Source organism: Pseudopipra pipra, chromosome 7 (genome assembly GCF_036250125.1).
Source record: "Pseudopipra pipra isolate bDixPip1 chromosome 7, bDixPip1.hap1, whole genome shotgun sequence".
Lineage (NCBI taxonomy): Eukaryota > Metazoa > Chordata > Aves > Passeriformes > Pipridae > Pseudopipra > Pseudopipra pipra.
Genome location: NC_087555.1, coordinates 6,633,687 through 6,651,016, shown reverse-complemented (window position 1 = coordinate 6,651,016; position 17,330 = coordinate 6,633,687). Strand labels below are relative to the sequence as shown.

At 40.4% G+C, this 17,330-nt stretch overlaps 1 protein-coding gene across 4 annotated transcripts in view; it reads right to left on the bottom strand.

Moving 5' to 3' along the window:
• SPAG16 (sperm associated antigen 16) overlaps window positions 1-17,330 on the bottom strand; it is a 385,479-nt gene that overhangs the window by 317,034 nt on the left and 51,115 nt on the right. For all 4 annotated transcript variants that reach the window (XM_064660354.1, XM_064660355.1, XM_064660356.1 and 1 more), the window contains exon 10: window positions 7,288-7,418. In XM_064660354.1, the coding sequence (XP_064516424.1) occupies window positions 7,288-7,418 (131 nt within the window). The remainder of the gene's footprint in view (window positions 1-7,287; window positions 7,419-17,330) is intronic.

Here is a 17,330-nt window from a genome sequence, read left to right as displayed (position 1 = left end):
GGAAAAAGTGAGGGGTGGGAAGAGGGATCCATTTTCTTCCCTTATTATTGGTGTGTTAGAAAAAGCTGCAGGTGAGGGAGAAAGGGTGGCCTGCAGGAGCTGTGCACGCACACTGCCACAGCAGAGAGCCCTCACAGAGCTTACCCAAGTGTCATCCGCACCCTTTCTCACTGATTATTCACAGAGAGCTCACTTTTCCTCCCTATTAAACTGCATTACAGGGAGCTAAAATACATTTGACATTTTCCTCTTGAGTTCTTCCTCCACACAAACTGCGCTGAGGCTGCTGCAGAGCCCGTATGGTAACAAACAGAGCGGATGTCATGAAATAATCTCTCGGTTACAACGTGGGCCTTAATGAAGAAATTAAGAGCTTAATTTGTATAGGAAACAGTGATACTCTGGAACTGAAGGTTAAAGCACTGGACTGTGACTTGGAAGACATGAATTTAATTTCTGGATCTTTCACTTAGGTAATCTTGCAGGAATTATTTCACAGGAGGACAAAGCTGCCTCACAAGACCGTTGGGGAGATAAGGATGTGCACAAGGTCTCAGCTGGCAGGATATCCAGAGCCCTCTGAGCACACACACAGTATATTCTTCCCATCCCTCTGTAAGTAATGTTAAGTGTACCCACCACGCTTGACAGGATATATCTGCTAAAGTTAAGAGTTTAAAACACCACAAAAAAAACTCTCTACTGCAAGCACACAGACTGATCTGTCAGAGTGACCCAGGCTGAGCAGCTCCTGTTTCTCCCTTGTGTCAGGAAGATGCACCAAGTTACTTGTTAACCCTACACTTAACCATCTTTTACATTAGCCCCTTCAAACATATCCAAAGGCTGATAAAATGGAGAGAGGGAAATAAAATAAGAGAAATAGGGATATTTTTACCATATGTACAAGGAAATAAGGATTAACCCAAGCTTCCACTCCTGCTTCTGAAAAGAGAGAGAATTTGAATATTTAAAAAAAGAGGCCAAATTGAGTATTTGAATATTTCAGCACACACAAAAATCAAATCCTGCAACTGCACTCTCTACACTTATTTAGCACAGAAATTTAATAAGTATTATTAGATATATTACTTATACATATTTATGTATGTGTTTATGCCCTATACATAATTAAATCACAGAATGCTGAGGCTGGAAAGGACCTCAGGAGGTCATCTGGTCCAACCCCCTCGCTCAAGCAGGGCTACACAGAGCCAGTTGCCCAGCACCACGTCCAGATGGTTTTTGAACATTTCCAAGGATTGAGACTCCACAACCTCTCTGGGACAGGCATGCCAGTTCTTGGCTGCCCTCACAGTGAAAAAGCATTTCCTGATAACCACGGGGACCCTGCAGTGTGTGTGCATTGCCTCTGGCCCTGTCACTGGGCACCACTGAAAAGGGACTGGCCTCACCTTTTTGCACCCTCCCTTTGATATCTGCACACATTGATGAGATCTGTCCCTGAGCCGCCTTTTCTCCAGGCTGAACAGTCCCAGCTCTCCCCACCTTTCCTCACAGAAGAAATGCTTGTATGCACACTTTTAAAAGCTGTAGGAAAATTAAGCAGCAGCTCATGTTGCTAATGCAAATTGCCAATTCACTGCGGCTATTCATGCAAGAAATCAGCACATGATAGTACAATTAAAAAGTTTTACTGTTAATGGAAAAATGTAATTTTATAAAAAAAAAAACTTTTTTAATGCCCTAGGAAGCAAGGAGATAGCTGAAATAATTAGTAAGGATTTTTTTACCTCCCTAAATTATTCTTCTTCAAGAGGAAATTTCCACATGAATTTTGGATTTTGAATCCTCTTTCCTACCATGTGTTACACAAGGACACAGTATGATTCATATGACTGATCACCTCTTGGTAGATGGACCCTATTTTGCTTGGCATCGTTCAGACATAGAATAAAATGACATTACTTCACCAGCTCTAAGACAACAGAGAGATGGAAAAAAATGGGCAGAACACAGGAGAAAGGGAGACAACATTTGTCAGTTTGACAGGCAGCAGTCTCAGCAAACCATCAGGGTAACTGTTGTCAGAACTCTACAGGCATCACAAAGAAAATCAAGGAGTGACAAGACAGACCATGATAAAACTGCTTTGAGATGTTAATACAGAGCTACTGGCAAATGGGAGGGACAACTGAAAGAACTGCCAAGATGTTTGCTTAAAAATCAGCAGTGCTACTTCTGCTACCTCATTTATACACAGCACAATCTTAATGTCCTGCTCTTCCCACAGGTGACTCTAAGAAAGTGAAAGTTTGGGAACAAAATAGAAAAGTGGGAGTTATGTCTATAAAGGACCAAAACAGAGTTCAGCAAGGTATCAAGGTCTGACTGGCATAAACAAAACACAGGGTTCTTAACACACTGCCAGATTCTGTCTGCCCCACGACCTTACTGTATGAAAAGAAAATTTGGAACTCAAAAGAGACAATGCACATCAATATCCTCATTTTACCACAAACTTAAGGTTATAATCTCTTTCCAAAGAAGTTCCTCATGTCAACACTCGTGTCAATTCTCTTTCCTGCAAAGCTGATTTCTCTGTGTGATGTGCACATGCACCTGTGAGGTCATATGTATTCATAAGTTAAGGAGGAAAAAGTAGTAAATGGGAACTAAAGAGGGAGAGAGTGCACGGTTCTGCAATATTTCTTCACCTCCATTACTTGGCACGAGGCACTATGAGATCGTACCTCTAATTTCAATTACACAATTTTATGCTGCAAGTCAATTTGCACAGTTTCTAAGGAGACAAGTTCTTTAAAATCTTCTCTGGAATCCACTGATAAAAAACAGGGGAAACTAGTATAATAAGATATAATGATGAATTAGTCCCTATTGAAAAGTTATCTTTCACTGGGCCCATCAGGAAAGGCGAGATAATCACCAAACATTTTGTATTTGCTTTTCTTTACTATTATCTCCCAGCTTCATATTTTTACTGAGCATAGGCAGAGCATTAGCAATTTTCTATCTTTTTCTTTGACAAACTATCAAACAAGGAAAAAGGATTTGAGAACATGAGGCTACATGTAAACAAGAATAATATACAATATATTTTCTATTTATGCAGGTATGCCTAGTAGGTAAAACATCCATTTAAAATACAGCATCGTAGACTTATTAAGATTGGAAAAGACCTCTAAGATCAGCAAGTCCACCTGTTAACCCAGCACCACTGTGGTTTCTTGCTGAGATGAGTCCCCTAAATGCCACATCCACGGATCTTTCGAACACTTGCAGGGATGGTGATTCCACCACTGCCCTGGGCAGCCTGTTCCCATGCCTGACCACCGTTTCAGTGAAGAAATTTTTCCCAATATCTAATGTAAACCTCTCCTGGTGCACATATTAGGACATATACTTTATGAATTCTATGCTACTTCTGATTGTGAGTCCAGTAATTGCATCAAAGCAATGACTATGCAAGAAAAACATGAAATAAAATTTAAATGGAGGACTGTAACTTCAGTTTGAGGCATGGAAATGGAAAAAAGGAGGACAAGACCATGATATATTAAAAAATAGCAAAAAAAAAAGGGAAAAAAAGGGGAAAAATGCTTATTTTTCAGCTTCCTCTTAGGTAATCATCTCTCCAAAATAATATCTGATATTGTCCTAGTTTCCAATGCTGTGGTAACCATTAAAAACACATGAATCATGTTTTTGTGGGCATCTTTCTTTTCCCAAGTGAAGACAATATAAGCCATGACAGATGTAGCAATGCAGAAGTGCCTTCCATTGGAAACCCTTTGGGGTTACAGCAAAGATGCAGGAAGCAGGCGAGGAGGAAGTGAACAAGTAAGTTTGAGAAGATCCTTCAGCCATTACAGATATTGTTTCAGTGCTTCTTGTAGGCAGAATAAGATTTATCAGGATATTTAAAAGGACACTGCAGAAATGTGAGCTTAATGCAGAAAGGAACACTCACCTGATGATTTGAAAAGTGGGAATCATTCAGCTTTCACAGAAAGCAAACATTGTTTCCCAAGGGATTGGTTCTCCCCCTCAGCCAATACATGTTTCAATGAATACTGATGAAGGTCTGAAGAATAATCTACATCAGCTTTATGGCAGGTAAAAACTTGAATTTGGATTTGCAGGTGTTCCAATTTCTAAGGAAATGTAAAGGAATCCAGTAATACCCACAGACAAACCAGATTCTGTTGTCTTTCTGATACACTGACTCTCATGAGCAAAACCTAAGTCATAAAAAAGCAAACCTGGCCTCATAAGTCAACAGAATGTTTTCCATCTATCCTATGATCTACAAGAAAAAATTAACTTTCATCTAGTGGATATGGATTTCCCCCTTGTGTCTGTAAAATCAAACAGACAATCATAATTACCAGAAATACATTTAGTGAGAGTTCAGAATTCCTTTAAATGGGCCATTTTTATTTAATTCCCTACACAGATAATTTAATCCAAGTCATTCTTCTCTGAAAAATCTTGATTTATGCATTTAATAACCTCTTGGACTTCCAAGGAAAGCCAGATTTGGGACTGAATAGCTGCTATGTCAAACAAAAAATGATAAGCCAAGCTCTATGTGCATTAGCTGTGTGCCTGGAGATTGGATTCTATAGCAGCTAATAAGGGACAAGCTCCATTTGAAGCTTTTCCCAAAAAAATAGAGTACTTGCAACTTCTATTCCCTCTTGGAGTTCTTAGCCACCTGCAGCCTACAGGGTCCTAAAAGTGACCCTTCCTTAAGCAGAGATCTGTTCTCTTGAAACCCAGGGGAACCTCAGGACTTCTGACTCTCTTATTCCTCTGCCAAATTTGTCTGAAATTGAGCAGGGTGTTAAAAAAATACTGTAGGAAACATGGTCGGAAAAAGGCAAACCAGCCTACAACACAGCCTTTAGCATTAACAAGAGAAACAAGAGAGTCTTATTTTCCCATGACTTAAAAAGACTGATTTTAAGCAGTAGTATTCAGCCAGGAAAAATCTTTGTTAATTGAAATAAGTTTTAAGTGCGCTTTTTTTTTCAGACATAGTTAACCATGTAGAAACTATGGCCCACCACATACACAAGGGTTTTTTTTAGCAAATGAAAAGTTCCATTACATTGTTTACATTTTTTCAAGAACATTTTGATATTCTTTTGTTCTTCACCTGCTTTGATATTATCACATTTTTTTAAATAAGCATTTCAGTTAATTTTAGAGCACTACCTCAGACTCTCATTTTCTTTTAAGTATTATCTTTACATGAAAGTCAATGTCATATTTTCAGTATATGAAACTAAATACACATCCTCACTGTCAAGTTTTTTTTTCAGTGTAGTTGCTGTTTCTCCAACCAAATTCTAAAGTGTTTCCAAGTAAGTTTAAAGACATCCAATTTATTTTTATTCTTGTAAATTGCTTTCTCAAGTGGCATTGTATCCTTAAGGTGTGATATCCAGTTATCAATTGCAAAAAATACTTAGAACTCCTCAGCATATGAAAGTATCTCTTCCAGCAATAAGTAGAAGCACTGGATGTAAGGATCTACAAAAATGCTTTCACTAAGAAAGATATAAAAATACAATTCAAGAAAGATGAAAACAAGGAATAGTCTAACATGAACATGCAGGATATTTATCTGTTGTTCAGCTGCAAGATAATGGAAAAGCTTTGATAGAATTTCCTTTCTTGACTAGTCCATGAGCTTCCCATACTTTCAATTACACATTATCTATTGTAAGATTCACGAGTGGTTTGCAACAACATTCAGGAGTAATTTGCAACTCAAATCTGGCTTCTTCTACAGGTAAAGGGAGACTTAACAAGGCAAAGAGTAAGAAGGAAATGATGACTTGAGCCTTGCCCATCTGCAGCCTGCCATGATGTACAGCTGGTGCTGATGCAGCCTGTGCAGGTTACAACAGTGTGATTGATGGTTACTCTACCTGATCCACTGAAAATCTTCCAGTCTTCCCAAGTATGGAAGTGTCTTCCTCTTCCTCCTCCAGACTGGTTTGCTTTTCAGTTTGTATTTTTTAAACACACTCTTCTTAAACTTGGTGTTCTTCAGGTAAAGAGCCCACTAATATTTCGGGTGGATTTCCTACAACCTCCTTGGAGGAGCAGCACACAGACACCAGTTGCAAGCTCTCTTTCATGCTAGGACAAATATGACTAAACTATTTGGGAGAACATTATTCAAAACCAGACAGAAAACCAAAGCTGAGACTAAGCAGAAGCCTGCCTGGTGAGGCCAAAGCTCCCAGCAGTGTGGTGGTTATTGACTGCAAAATATGGGCAGTCACCTAGAGAAAGTATCTGTGACCTTTGCATTGTAATTATTAAATGGGTAAAGATCTTTTTTCTATTTTCACAGCCAACTTACCTTATGCCCACATCATCATGTACCCACCCATGTGTGCCACTGCTTCCCTTGGCTCTGACTCTGTGTCCTGTTTACATGGTACCCCCTCTGTCTTCACAACACTGATTTTTTTTAACGAGTCAGTCAACTGTCAAATTCTTCATCTGGGTGAGATTTATACTGCCCAAGTTTTTGACTCTTAAAGCATAACTACACTGGATTATGGTTCTTGGATATAGCAAGAAATTAAGTTTCTTTGATTAAGTGTAGGAATACAGCTCTTCTTTAGGGAAATACCTTCGGAAGTGATCTACCAGCACTCTGAGTACAGCAAGAACAGCATCAACCTACGTAAAGTTTATGCGAATGACAAAAGTATGTTAACATTAATTTAAAAATATATTCATACCTAGACAATATGCCAGAATTGTCAGAACTTAGCTACAAGGTCTAACTTTTTAAAAAACATTTTTAGGTTCATTCTTCCTCAGCTGCAGCTAACAAGCCCTGAAATGTCATTGCTTACAGGCTATTTGCACGCTCAAGCTAATCTACATTTAAACTCTTCTGGTTTTTTGACCCAAGGGAATAAACTGCAATCAAATACAAATTGCAAAAATATTCAGCATTATAATTCAGTTTCCTAGAACCTGAGTTTACAGTTATCTCTGGTTTCCATTTTCATATCTACAAATCCCACCCTTCTTACACAACAGATGAATCTCAATCCGTAAACAGTTCTGCCCAGGAGTTTTACTGTATTTACACTCCCACCACATTTCATGATCATTTTCCCCCTTTCACATTTTTCAGGAGACAAAGTCCCCCTGGACTACTGCCAATAATTTTCCAGAAATTTACTTACAGTAAATGCTTCTCAATGACCTGTTGAAAAATAAAACTCAACACGTACATAATAAAATTAATGTGCCGTTAATGGTTCCTACCAGCTCACTGCCAAGTCGTGCACTTTTAGAATGTTGCTCAGTTGATACTCTCCAGATTTCAGGGGTTGAGTATGTTCTTTAGCACGCTCAAGGTATGTGTTCTCTTCAGTATCAACAGGGAACTCTGAATCCTGGAGAAAAACATAAAATTATTAATTCTCAGAAACGCTACATAACTTCATACAATGTACTACCCACTATTTTGAAAATACAATTTTGCCTTATTTTTTCCTCTATTTTTCTCCTCTATTCAATTTTTATCATTTTTTAAATCACTGTTATCCTGATTTTATTAATTTTGATACATACTGTTAAAGCTTACTGCAGGTATAACTGTAAGACTGGAGTCTATAGCAAACAACTGAACACTTAGTTTGTTCTTTAAAAATTATATTCCTATGAGTTAACTTCTGGGCAGTTATATGAACTGCTCTAGAAAGAGATCAACCATCAGTACTAATCATTATCTGTAACTAAGTATGAATTCACTGTTCATACCAGCAAAACCCCTTCTTCCTCCAAAACAGAAAAAAACCACTTAGGTGGTTCAACACACTAGTAATGGGAAAGAAGACACTCACCACTGTGGATGCAGTGAGAGATAATAAAAAATGGCAAATAAAGTTTTTCTGTCATTTATACTCACGAAATAGTTCATGTAACAATATGGGTGTAAGTGACAAAACCTCAGCCTGATACTTGTATTGTTCATGCCATTTATGTACCTGCTACTGGAGTAAGTTATGATGCTCAAAAAAGGAGGTTGTTGAATTGTTAGTATAAAATCCCTTACATTAAATTCAGGAAAATGTCTTGTTTTAGTAACTATTTTGTGGAAGACAAACAAAAGTTAAAGTCAAAATTCAGGTAAATTAATTAATTTTCCTCAAACAATGATGCCTTAAGCCCCTAATGGTTTTCATTTTTCTAATATTTGTAAGACTTATGAGTTTTATAAGTAGGTTTAAAAGCAGAAACCCCTTCCTTCTTTGTCCCTTGTCCCTTTCCCTTTCTCCAGTACCCTTGTTTATACATTCCCTAACCCTCTTACCCCATTCTGTGCTCCCCATATCAATCCTGCTTCTGAATACAGCAGAATTGTTTAGTCTTTTGTCAAGGCAAGGCCTAGACAGTTGACAGAACAGCATATCTGGGCCTAAACCACAGAATAGGTCAAGAATTAGGTAAATATGTGCCCTTTGTGCTCTGATGAAGTTGAAGATGATGAAGTAAGTGGTCCCAAAAAGACCCCAGACCCAATTCTCAGGGGGAGGGCCAGGGGCGGTCCAGAGGAAGGGCCAAAGGGTGGACACATCTGGGATTGGATGGATAATGTTATAAAAGGTAACCTTTCGGGCACGGCCGGCGCGCGCGTCGTATACCATCTACTGCCTTGGCAAATAAACCCTTTCTTATCTCACCCCTAATTAACTGCTCCGGAGATTTTTTTCAGCACCAAAATACACCGGCAACAGTGGTGGAACCCGCACGGGGAGAACTGGACCGGGGACTTCTTCAGACTGGAATTTTCATCAGCAGGAATATTCCTCAGCAAGCCGGCTTTTATCTGAGAGAAATTCCCGCCGGTCTGAGAAGCCCAGCTCCACGGAACCCACGAAAACAAGCACGGAGCATAGAGGTGAGATAAGGAAACGGTACCTATCTGGTTAATTAGCAGCTGCGGGAAAGTTTTGTGTCCCGGGATAGGGGGCACGGATTCCTGAAAATTTTGACTTGGGCCCTCGAAACAGTCTAGAGAGTCAATTTTCAGGGGGAGGCGAACGGGTTGGTTCGCCAATTACCCAGGTCAGGGCGGGAGTTCAGCCTAGGGGCTGTTCTGGTTTTGGAGGGGACGCCCTCCGGTGCTCTGACGCTGTGGGAGAGCCGGTGGGGCTCTGGAGTCGGTGTGACTCGGTAAATAGCTGAGAGGTTACGTTAACAGCCTCGTGACCTAAAGGTTGTCATCTCGAGACCCAGTGTGTTTGACTGGTTTGCTTCTGTTTTGCAAGCATGGGTTGTGTGGATTCAAAATTTAAGATCCCTAAAGAAACCCCCCTTAGTTTGGTTCTAAAACACTGGAAAACTTTAGCTGGTTCTGAGGCACCTTTAAAGAAGGAAGAGCTGTGTAGGTTGTCTCTAAATATTTGGCCGTTGTTTGGACAACTGAGAGGGATAGCATGGCCGAAATTTGGTCCGTTTGAACTCAATACAGTGCTTCGATTGATCTCGCTTCTTCATGTAGAACAGAGGTGGCGAGAAATTCGATACGCAGAGTTGTTTTTGTTCCTATTAACACGTCCTGGATTGGGGGTGGAAGATAAGAGAAACGAAAGCTCAGAAAGGGCAGAAAAATCGGAAATAGAGTTAGAAAAAGAGGGAAAAGATCAAGTTAAAACTACCCCTGTCTCACGAGTTTTATTTAAAAACACGGGGAATGGTGATTTAAATGTGTTAATGTCACCTAATGAGAGAACAAACAGCCCGGGAGAGGCTAGAGATGCAGGAGAAGCTGCCCGGGGACCAGCCCCTGCTGAGCAGGCAGGAGCCATCGGCGGACCCCCTGGTGTGGATTTGGCTGCACCGGGAGGGATTAGGCAAATTAAAGCCTCTGGAGAAGTTAGCTCAGGTCCAACGGAAGTGAGTCCTGTCGGTTTAGTTGGAGTACGCACAGAGGTGCAGGTGAAATCAACTTTTGTTGAAGCCGCTTTCAGCGCGGCAGAGCAGAGCGAAAGTTATGCAGACGCTGCGGGGCTGGCTAGCCCAGAAATAACATCTAGTTTGATTGCAACAAGAGAAACAGCAGGAGAAACTCCTGGCCCCACAGGGGCAATGGCTGCGGAGTCTGCCCTGTCTGTTCCACCGAGCAGGAAAGCAGTCTGTAGCTCTGCAGCAGCTGGCAGCTTTGCCAGGGTAGATAAAGTTGTCATAACAGCGGCAGAAGTGAGCTCGAAAGTAGAGAAACTAGTAATAACTGAAGGTGATAGTTGTACCGGTAGCAGTGAAGAGAAGGCGTCGGCCCCAAATGTAGAAGTGTTTCTGAGAACGAGTAGCCCAGCACCAAGGATGGGTGCTCAGGCAGCTGGTTTTATCGGTGGTGATAGCGATATAAGAACTGTTAGAACGGAATTGCATGCCCCAAGTGCAAGGGATATGAACTGGTCCAAAATGTATGAAACCAGGCAAAAGGCAAATGAGTCGCCCACAGAGTTTTTGAACAGATTGAAAGATGTTGTTAGAAAATATATTGATATTGATTTAGAATTAGACTTGGGAAAGAAACAGCTGGTATACCTATTTGTGGGACAGCCTACAAACGATATAAAGAAGAAATTATTAGAGATAGCTTGGGCAGTATATCAGAACAGAAAGCAGAAAGTTAGTACGGTGGGCGGTGAGGCGATTATAAGAACAGCCATTGCCGCGGCAACAGAACTCCCGGCTCAGAGAGCAGGGGAGGCTTCTGGAATGGCCGTTACCATAGCGACGGAACTGGCTGGCGCGGTGAAGAAAAAAGTGTTACCTGTGTGTGATACAGTGGGAATGTATGTGACAGGAAAAGATCTGGAGACGGAGAAAGCGAAATTAGAGCAGGGAGCGATCCCAAAGTTTAAAACTGTGGCGAGCACGATAAAGCGAAGACAAGAAAAGCTAGTCCTAGTTGTTGCTCTAACTAGTGAAGAACTTTTAGTTCCTGCCAGTGTGGTCCAGGCAGAGACAGCAGATGCGAGTGCCGGGGCAGCGTTAACCACACGCACAGAAAAGATGAATCCAACTGCGGGACAGTTAAAATCTAGATTTGGTACAGGAGCTGCTGCCGCCTCCGCAGACAGAGCGGGGGCCGTAGCAGGGGCAAAGGCAAATTATTTCCTGGCTGTGGCCAACACGAGTGGAGCAATTCATAACACCTTAGCGGCTGTGAGCAAGAGAGCGGTGTCAGTAGCTAGAGTCCCAGTCCAGTCTAACACAGGACCCTCCGCTCCCCCATCAGACCGAAAGGGGGGAAGGGAAGACAAAAGCAGTATAAATTCCCGGCGAACACAAAAACTAAAATCCGCTGGTGCAATATATGTCATAAGGTAATAAGGTGATGCTTTGAAAACTGTGAGAACTATCTAAGGGAAAAGAAACTATTTACTAACCCTTGCATCTTCTATCTTTTAAAACTGCCGCAGGCTCATAACCTGTGAAAGAATATTTCCTACCCTAACTCAGAAAAGGGGAATACTGATCTATTTTAAATGTAAACTAACAATGTGTCAGAAGTTAAATGTTCACAGACAGTTTGTTCCAGCAAACAACCCTGGAAGCTGTACCACTAAAATTCAAACTGAGATGCCATGAGAACAACTTTTATGCAAGAGTAGACACATGTCTCAACTGCAAACGCAATACACCAGACCAAGAGTGAGTAGGCAAAAGCCTTCTGACACAATTGAAATCAGTTTGCACTAAAAGGTGGTACAGAAACGTATACATATACTGTAATTATTGTGTTTCTTTGTCACTTACTATTTTATATTGTTTTAAGCTTCGCTTTTTGTTAGCTTAATTGCTAAGAATTGAAGGCTTATATTGCTTTTGCTTTTGTTACATGAATTGCTTCGAAGCCTACAATGTTTGTACTTGCACTTATCTTGTTCCAACAAAAATTTGTAAACATCTATGTCTCTCTGCAGCTTGTGGAAGAATTTCTCCTAAAAGCAGTTTGATGAAGGGTCCGTAAAATTTGCATGTGATTGTGGAATCTGTTTATCTTTTTAAGATGCTTTTTATCTAGTGTCATCTAGGAATGTGTGTGAACCTGAATTTGCAAAGAAAGTCCTACACTGAAACAGAGGACGGATAAGAAAGTGGCATCAATGCTGTAGTGAAAAGCAGCGGAGCCAAGAAAGCACAAAGTGACCCTTTACCTGGATGCCATCACAGCTTCTGTAAAGCAGCGGTACTACTCTAGCAGGTTCAACGCTGCATCATGAGAATCCTGCTTCTGATTGCTAACCAGGAATTACAGCACTGGTTTTGTGAACCCTCCAATAAGACCCAAAATCTGGCTTGCACCATTGCTTACAATCCTTGAGACAATCCGGTAACATCGTTGTTGGAATAATAGGTTTAAGTTACTTAAATAGTGTACTAAAAATGCTTTCTTAACTTTATTGCTTGGTTGATATTCCCATATCTATAAATGTACCTATTTTAACAGGTGAAGCAGCTTTTATCCATGGAGGCAAGGAGTCCCTGTAAGACTACTCCATGAGGTAAAGATGATTGACTGCAGTCTGGGACAGGTTGGAACAGGACAACCTGCCCCCGGTAAGGCCTAGAATTTGTCCAGAGAGTATAAGCTCTCTGCGGTGGGCTACTGGCACTGCCAGGGTGCTGTCTGCATCCAGACGCAGTCTGCTTCAGGTAAGCTCTTGACTGGCCTATTATATCTGTGACTGGCAGTTAATCGCTTTATTTGATAAAAGCACAAGCTCCTCTCTCAGAAGATTGAAATGCAGGAATTCCAAGATCCAAAATTCCTGTGAAATTGTCATCAGAGAGTCACACTTCATGGACTCCCTAGTTGCATAAAGAGGTTTATCTGTAGAATTGTTTAATGTTTTAAGATCTGCTTTGCAGGAACTGCAAAAATACATCATGTCACCTAAGCCTGTGAAGCTAGACACTCCTGCTCATCTGTTCCAGCCCAAGGACTAAGTTTATGTTACACTAAAGACTGAAACTCCTGCAAACCAAATGGAAAGAAGTGTTTTTAAGTCCAGCAGACCATCTCCAACGTGGACAGTTATCATCAAAGACCCTGAATTTCATCCAAGAAGAAGAGAAACCTCTGTTCCTGAGACGAGTAGAACAGCAAGGACTGTTACAAGAACTGTTAAAATAGTGTTTAAGTTTGCTTTTCTTGTTTGTATTGCTTAGTATGGCCAGGAACTATGAATTAAGTTTAAAGCCTAAATTTACATTTGGCTTTAGCAAAATGCACCAAACATTCTTTATAAGTGAGTGCTGAATTTGCACTACGGATTTGGCTGAAATTTAGCAACAAGTTTAAATTGCATATTGGTAATTCTTAAGATGTTTCATTAAGTCTATTTTCACAAACTTACTTCATGGTTACCAGGCTAAATCTGAATACTAGTGTAAAAACTGGATAGCTTATTATATAGTTGCTGTAGGTGTAAGTAGTAGAGATTGGACAAAGACCTTTGGGTTTTGTCCAGTCTCTAAGGGGGGAACTGATGCCTTAAGCCCCTAATGGTTTTCATTTTTCTAATATTTGTAAGACTTATGAGTTTTATAAGTAGGTTTAAAAGCAGAAACCCCTTCCTTCTTTGTCCCTTGTCCCTTTCCCTTTCTCCAGTACCCTTGTTTATACATTCCCTAACCCTCTTACCCCATTCTGTGCTCCCCATATCAATCCTGCTTCTGAATACAGCAGAATTGTTTAGTCTTTTGTCAAGGCAAGGCCTAGACAGTTGACAGAACAGCATATCTGGGCCTAAACCACAGAATAGGTCAAGAATTAGGTAAATATGTGCCCTTTGTGCTCTGATGAAGTTGAAGATGATGAAGTAAGTGGTCCCAAAAAGACCCCAGACCCAATTCTCAGGGGGAGGGCCAGGGGCGGTCCAGAGGAAGGGCCAAAGGGTGGACACATCTGGGATTGGATGGATAATGTTATAAAAGGTAACCTTTCGGGCACGGCCGGCGCGCGCGTCGTATACCATCTACTGCCTTGGCAAATAAACCCTTTCTTATCTCACCCCTAATTAACTGCTCCGGAGATTTTTTTCAGCACCAAAATACACCGGCAACACAATGTTTTGAAGTTGTTGAACAGCAAGTTTAAAACTAGCAATTTAAGACACAATGACTTGTCCTACTATTAGAAGTTAACTTCTATAAACCTTTCCATTTCATCAATGAGCTGCTGGAAGGCTCCTTCAGTTTGGACCTAAAGAACTACTCCCATTGTCCAAATTGTATTTTATCTTCTTCTCTTTATTTTCTCTAGGCTTTCCTCCCCTACTGGAGATGATAAGAATAAAGCTGAGTTGTACTACCAAGCTCAGTGCAGCCCAGCCTGTGGTGTAATTAATGAATTATCAACTAAATGAAACACTTCCTACTAGGATTATAAATGAAAAAAAGTTTGTACGTGGACTACAGTAACAGGCAGCTCTGGATATGCAGCTTTGACAGCCTCTCCAAAGCAGCAAACCAGGGAGACAGCATCTACCTTGGATCTGCACCTCTGGAACAATCAGTTACAGACCTGGAGCAAAGTCCTTTTTCAGGACTCTATATCTGAGCATCAATTTATTTGTAATGGTTAACTATGTGCTTGAAAATCACAAATAGTTAAACCACGTGCTTTAAAATGACCACAAGTAAAGAAAAAGCTGTTACTATGGGACTGGGTGACAGAGCTAAACTGCCAGAATTAAATGCATGTATTTATGTACACAGTGAGTCTCTGACCTGCTGCAAGACACTGTACAGTCTGACCAGAAGCAGATCATAGTCTGAGGTCACAACTGTACAGTCCACTTGGCCTCACCTATACACAGCTAACAGGCCCCAAAAAGCAGATTAGACAAGTATGATCATATAGAATTTAGGTGAGAACATCTGTGAGCCTGCACAGGCTTTAGTCTGTCCCAGGGACACTCACAGAAAAGCTGAGGAGACCAAGAGTGAATTCCATTGGCTTAGTGCAGTGCAGTACAACGAGCCAGTTCAGTGGGATTAACAGGGATCTGCTCTGACCTGAGACTTCAGAAGCTGAGGACAAGGACCAGAAAGCTTCCGGGCACACCAGGCAGGGAAGAGAAGCTGCATCACAACATCTCACATGAATTGTAGAGAAAGAAACATCAGCAGCTGCAAGAAGCCTCATGGGAAAAACTGGCTAAGAAAACCGGCATTCTACTGACAAAACACCAAACTAGAACTGGGAATGAAGGTTTATATCAGCCCCGCTCTGCAAGGTTACTGGCATGTGCTATTTTCCATTTTTCCATTTGCTCTCTATCCCTATTTTCCATGGAGGTTAGCTCTATGACTTCCATTAACAGGCAAAGCCACTGTATTCTTCAAAAGATCTTCCTTGCAAGTGTAACACTCACAAAAAGTCAAAATACATGCAGTTAATCTTGCAGCCTCATTTTCCTTGAGTGCGGTCTAAGATTAGTCAGCAGACTAGGAGATTTATTACTAACTCTAATTAACCAAGCTAAATGGCTTTATTAAAAATAGATTGTCATTAAAGAATGTAAGGAGGGCAACAGTGCACGATATATTTTAAGGACTGCACCAGTCATTACAAAAGCACTTCCCAAGACACCACAGTTTGCTGAAGACTTGGCTGATGGCTTGTGTTTGCAACATTTAGGAAATTCTGCTGTGAGAAGCTTTAAAGGAAAGACTGAAATTGCCATACTCTTTAAAATGTCCATCAACCAGTAAGATTAAAAAGGGAATAAAATGAATGTATTTTAACCTGAAAATGCACACACACAGCAGGGATAACCACTAACTTTTTAAAAAATTGTTTGCACTAAACTTGGTGGGAGCCACCCCGTTAATTTGTAGGAATGAGCATACAGCAAATTTCAGAACTACAAACTATCAAAAGAATATAATTTTGTCTCCCATTTCAGAAGCTTTCCAAGCTGCATGTTCTACAAGGATGCTATTAACCAGAGTCAAACTCTTTAAATGATTATGAAGATAATTAAGCTAATGACTTAATGATCAGTGTGAGCACATCCATTACAGACCCAAGACCTGGAAGACATTTTCAGTGGACTGTGGCTTCAATCACAAGATAATAAATAAGGGTTACTTTAATCTGGCATTGTTAATATAGGCAGGAATCATAATATGTTTGTGACTAAAGTTCCAGATTTTTATAGAATTGCATGCCAAGTTCTGATTGTGTTTCAGCCTTACTATTCTCACAGATCTCTGAAATCCATTTCAAGAAAAATCCACAGATTTTCCAAAGTTAGGAAAGATTAAAATAAATCTGTGGTATTTATTACATACAGACTAAAGAGCAGAGTAAGGAGATTAACTAGAAGTGAGTATAGTCCCAGTATGTGTCACTGCCTTCATGCAAATCTTGCTTTCTGTACTCCTTATCTGACAAAGTTTCACCTTTCAAGCACTGTAAATTTGAACAACTAAAATTATAAAGCAAAAAAGACATACTATAAACATGCTTTTTGCAAACTGTTCTCATTCACTTTCTGGAGCCAAACCAATTAGTAAATGCTACCAGACTCAGCCATTTCAGAGTGAAACAAATCTAGGAAAGATGAGGCAGTCTGAATAGAAGTGACTGAAAGTCTTGCATTTTCCAGTAGAAAACAATCCCCAGATACTACTTCAGGAACTGCTGCTGGAAATGATTGCTGTAACATTCAAAAATATCATAAAAAGAGGATAATATAAAATATTAATATTTTTACCATTCCTGACTATCTGAAGTACTTCTGAAACTATAGTTTTTTCCTCTTGGCAGTGATAATCCTGTATCCTACCAGAACAAGGCACTTGGCCTCAGCTGCTGAGACAATTCAAAGCTGTGGTTCCTACTGCTGGGTCTGAGTGGCATCAACAGTGGTATTGCTCGTCCTGGCCCCATGAAATGCTGATTTCAGGAGCTCTCCAGCACACACCAGGTGGCAGTCACAGGGTGAATTTATCAAGTCTTCCTCTGAGTTGATTTCCTGCCTGAGAAAGCTACCAAGGAGTTTCGATGCAATACCAGCCTAAGGTGTTCTCTCACAGTATTTCCAGGATAGATTATCACTGTCTTCATTTAACAAGGTATCAGAACTTCAGTTTATGTGAGGCATTGCTCAGTATGTATGTTCTGAGCTCCTCAAAAGGAACACAAGCTACCTACGAAATTAAAGGTCAATATAGATTATTTTTCCCCAGATACAAATATTTATCCCTAGAAAATAAATGTGGTATTTTTATCCTAAAAGCTTCCTACAGTAAAAATGTTCAAGAATGCTAATAAA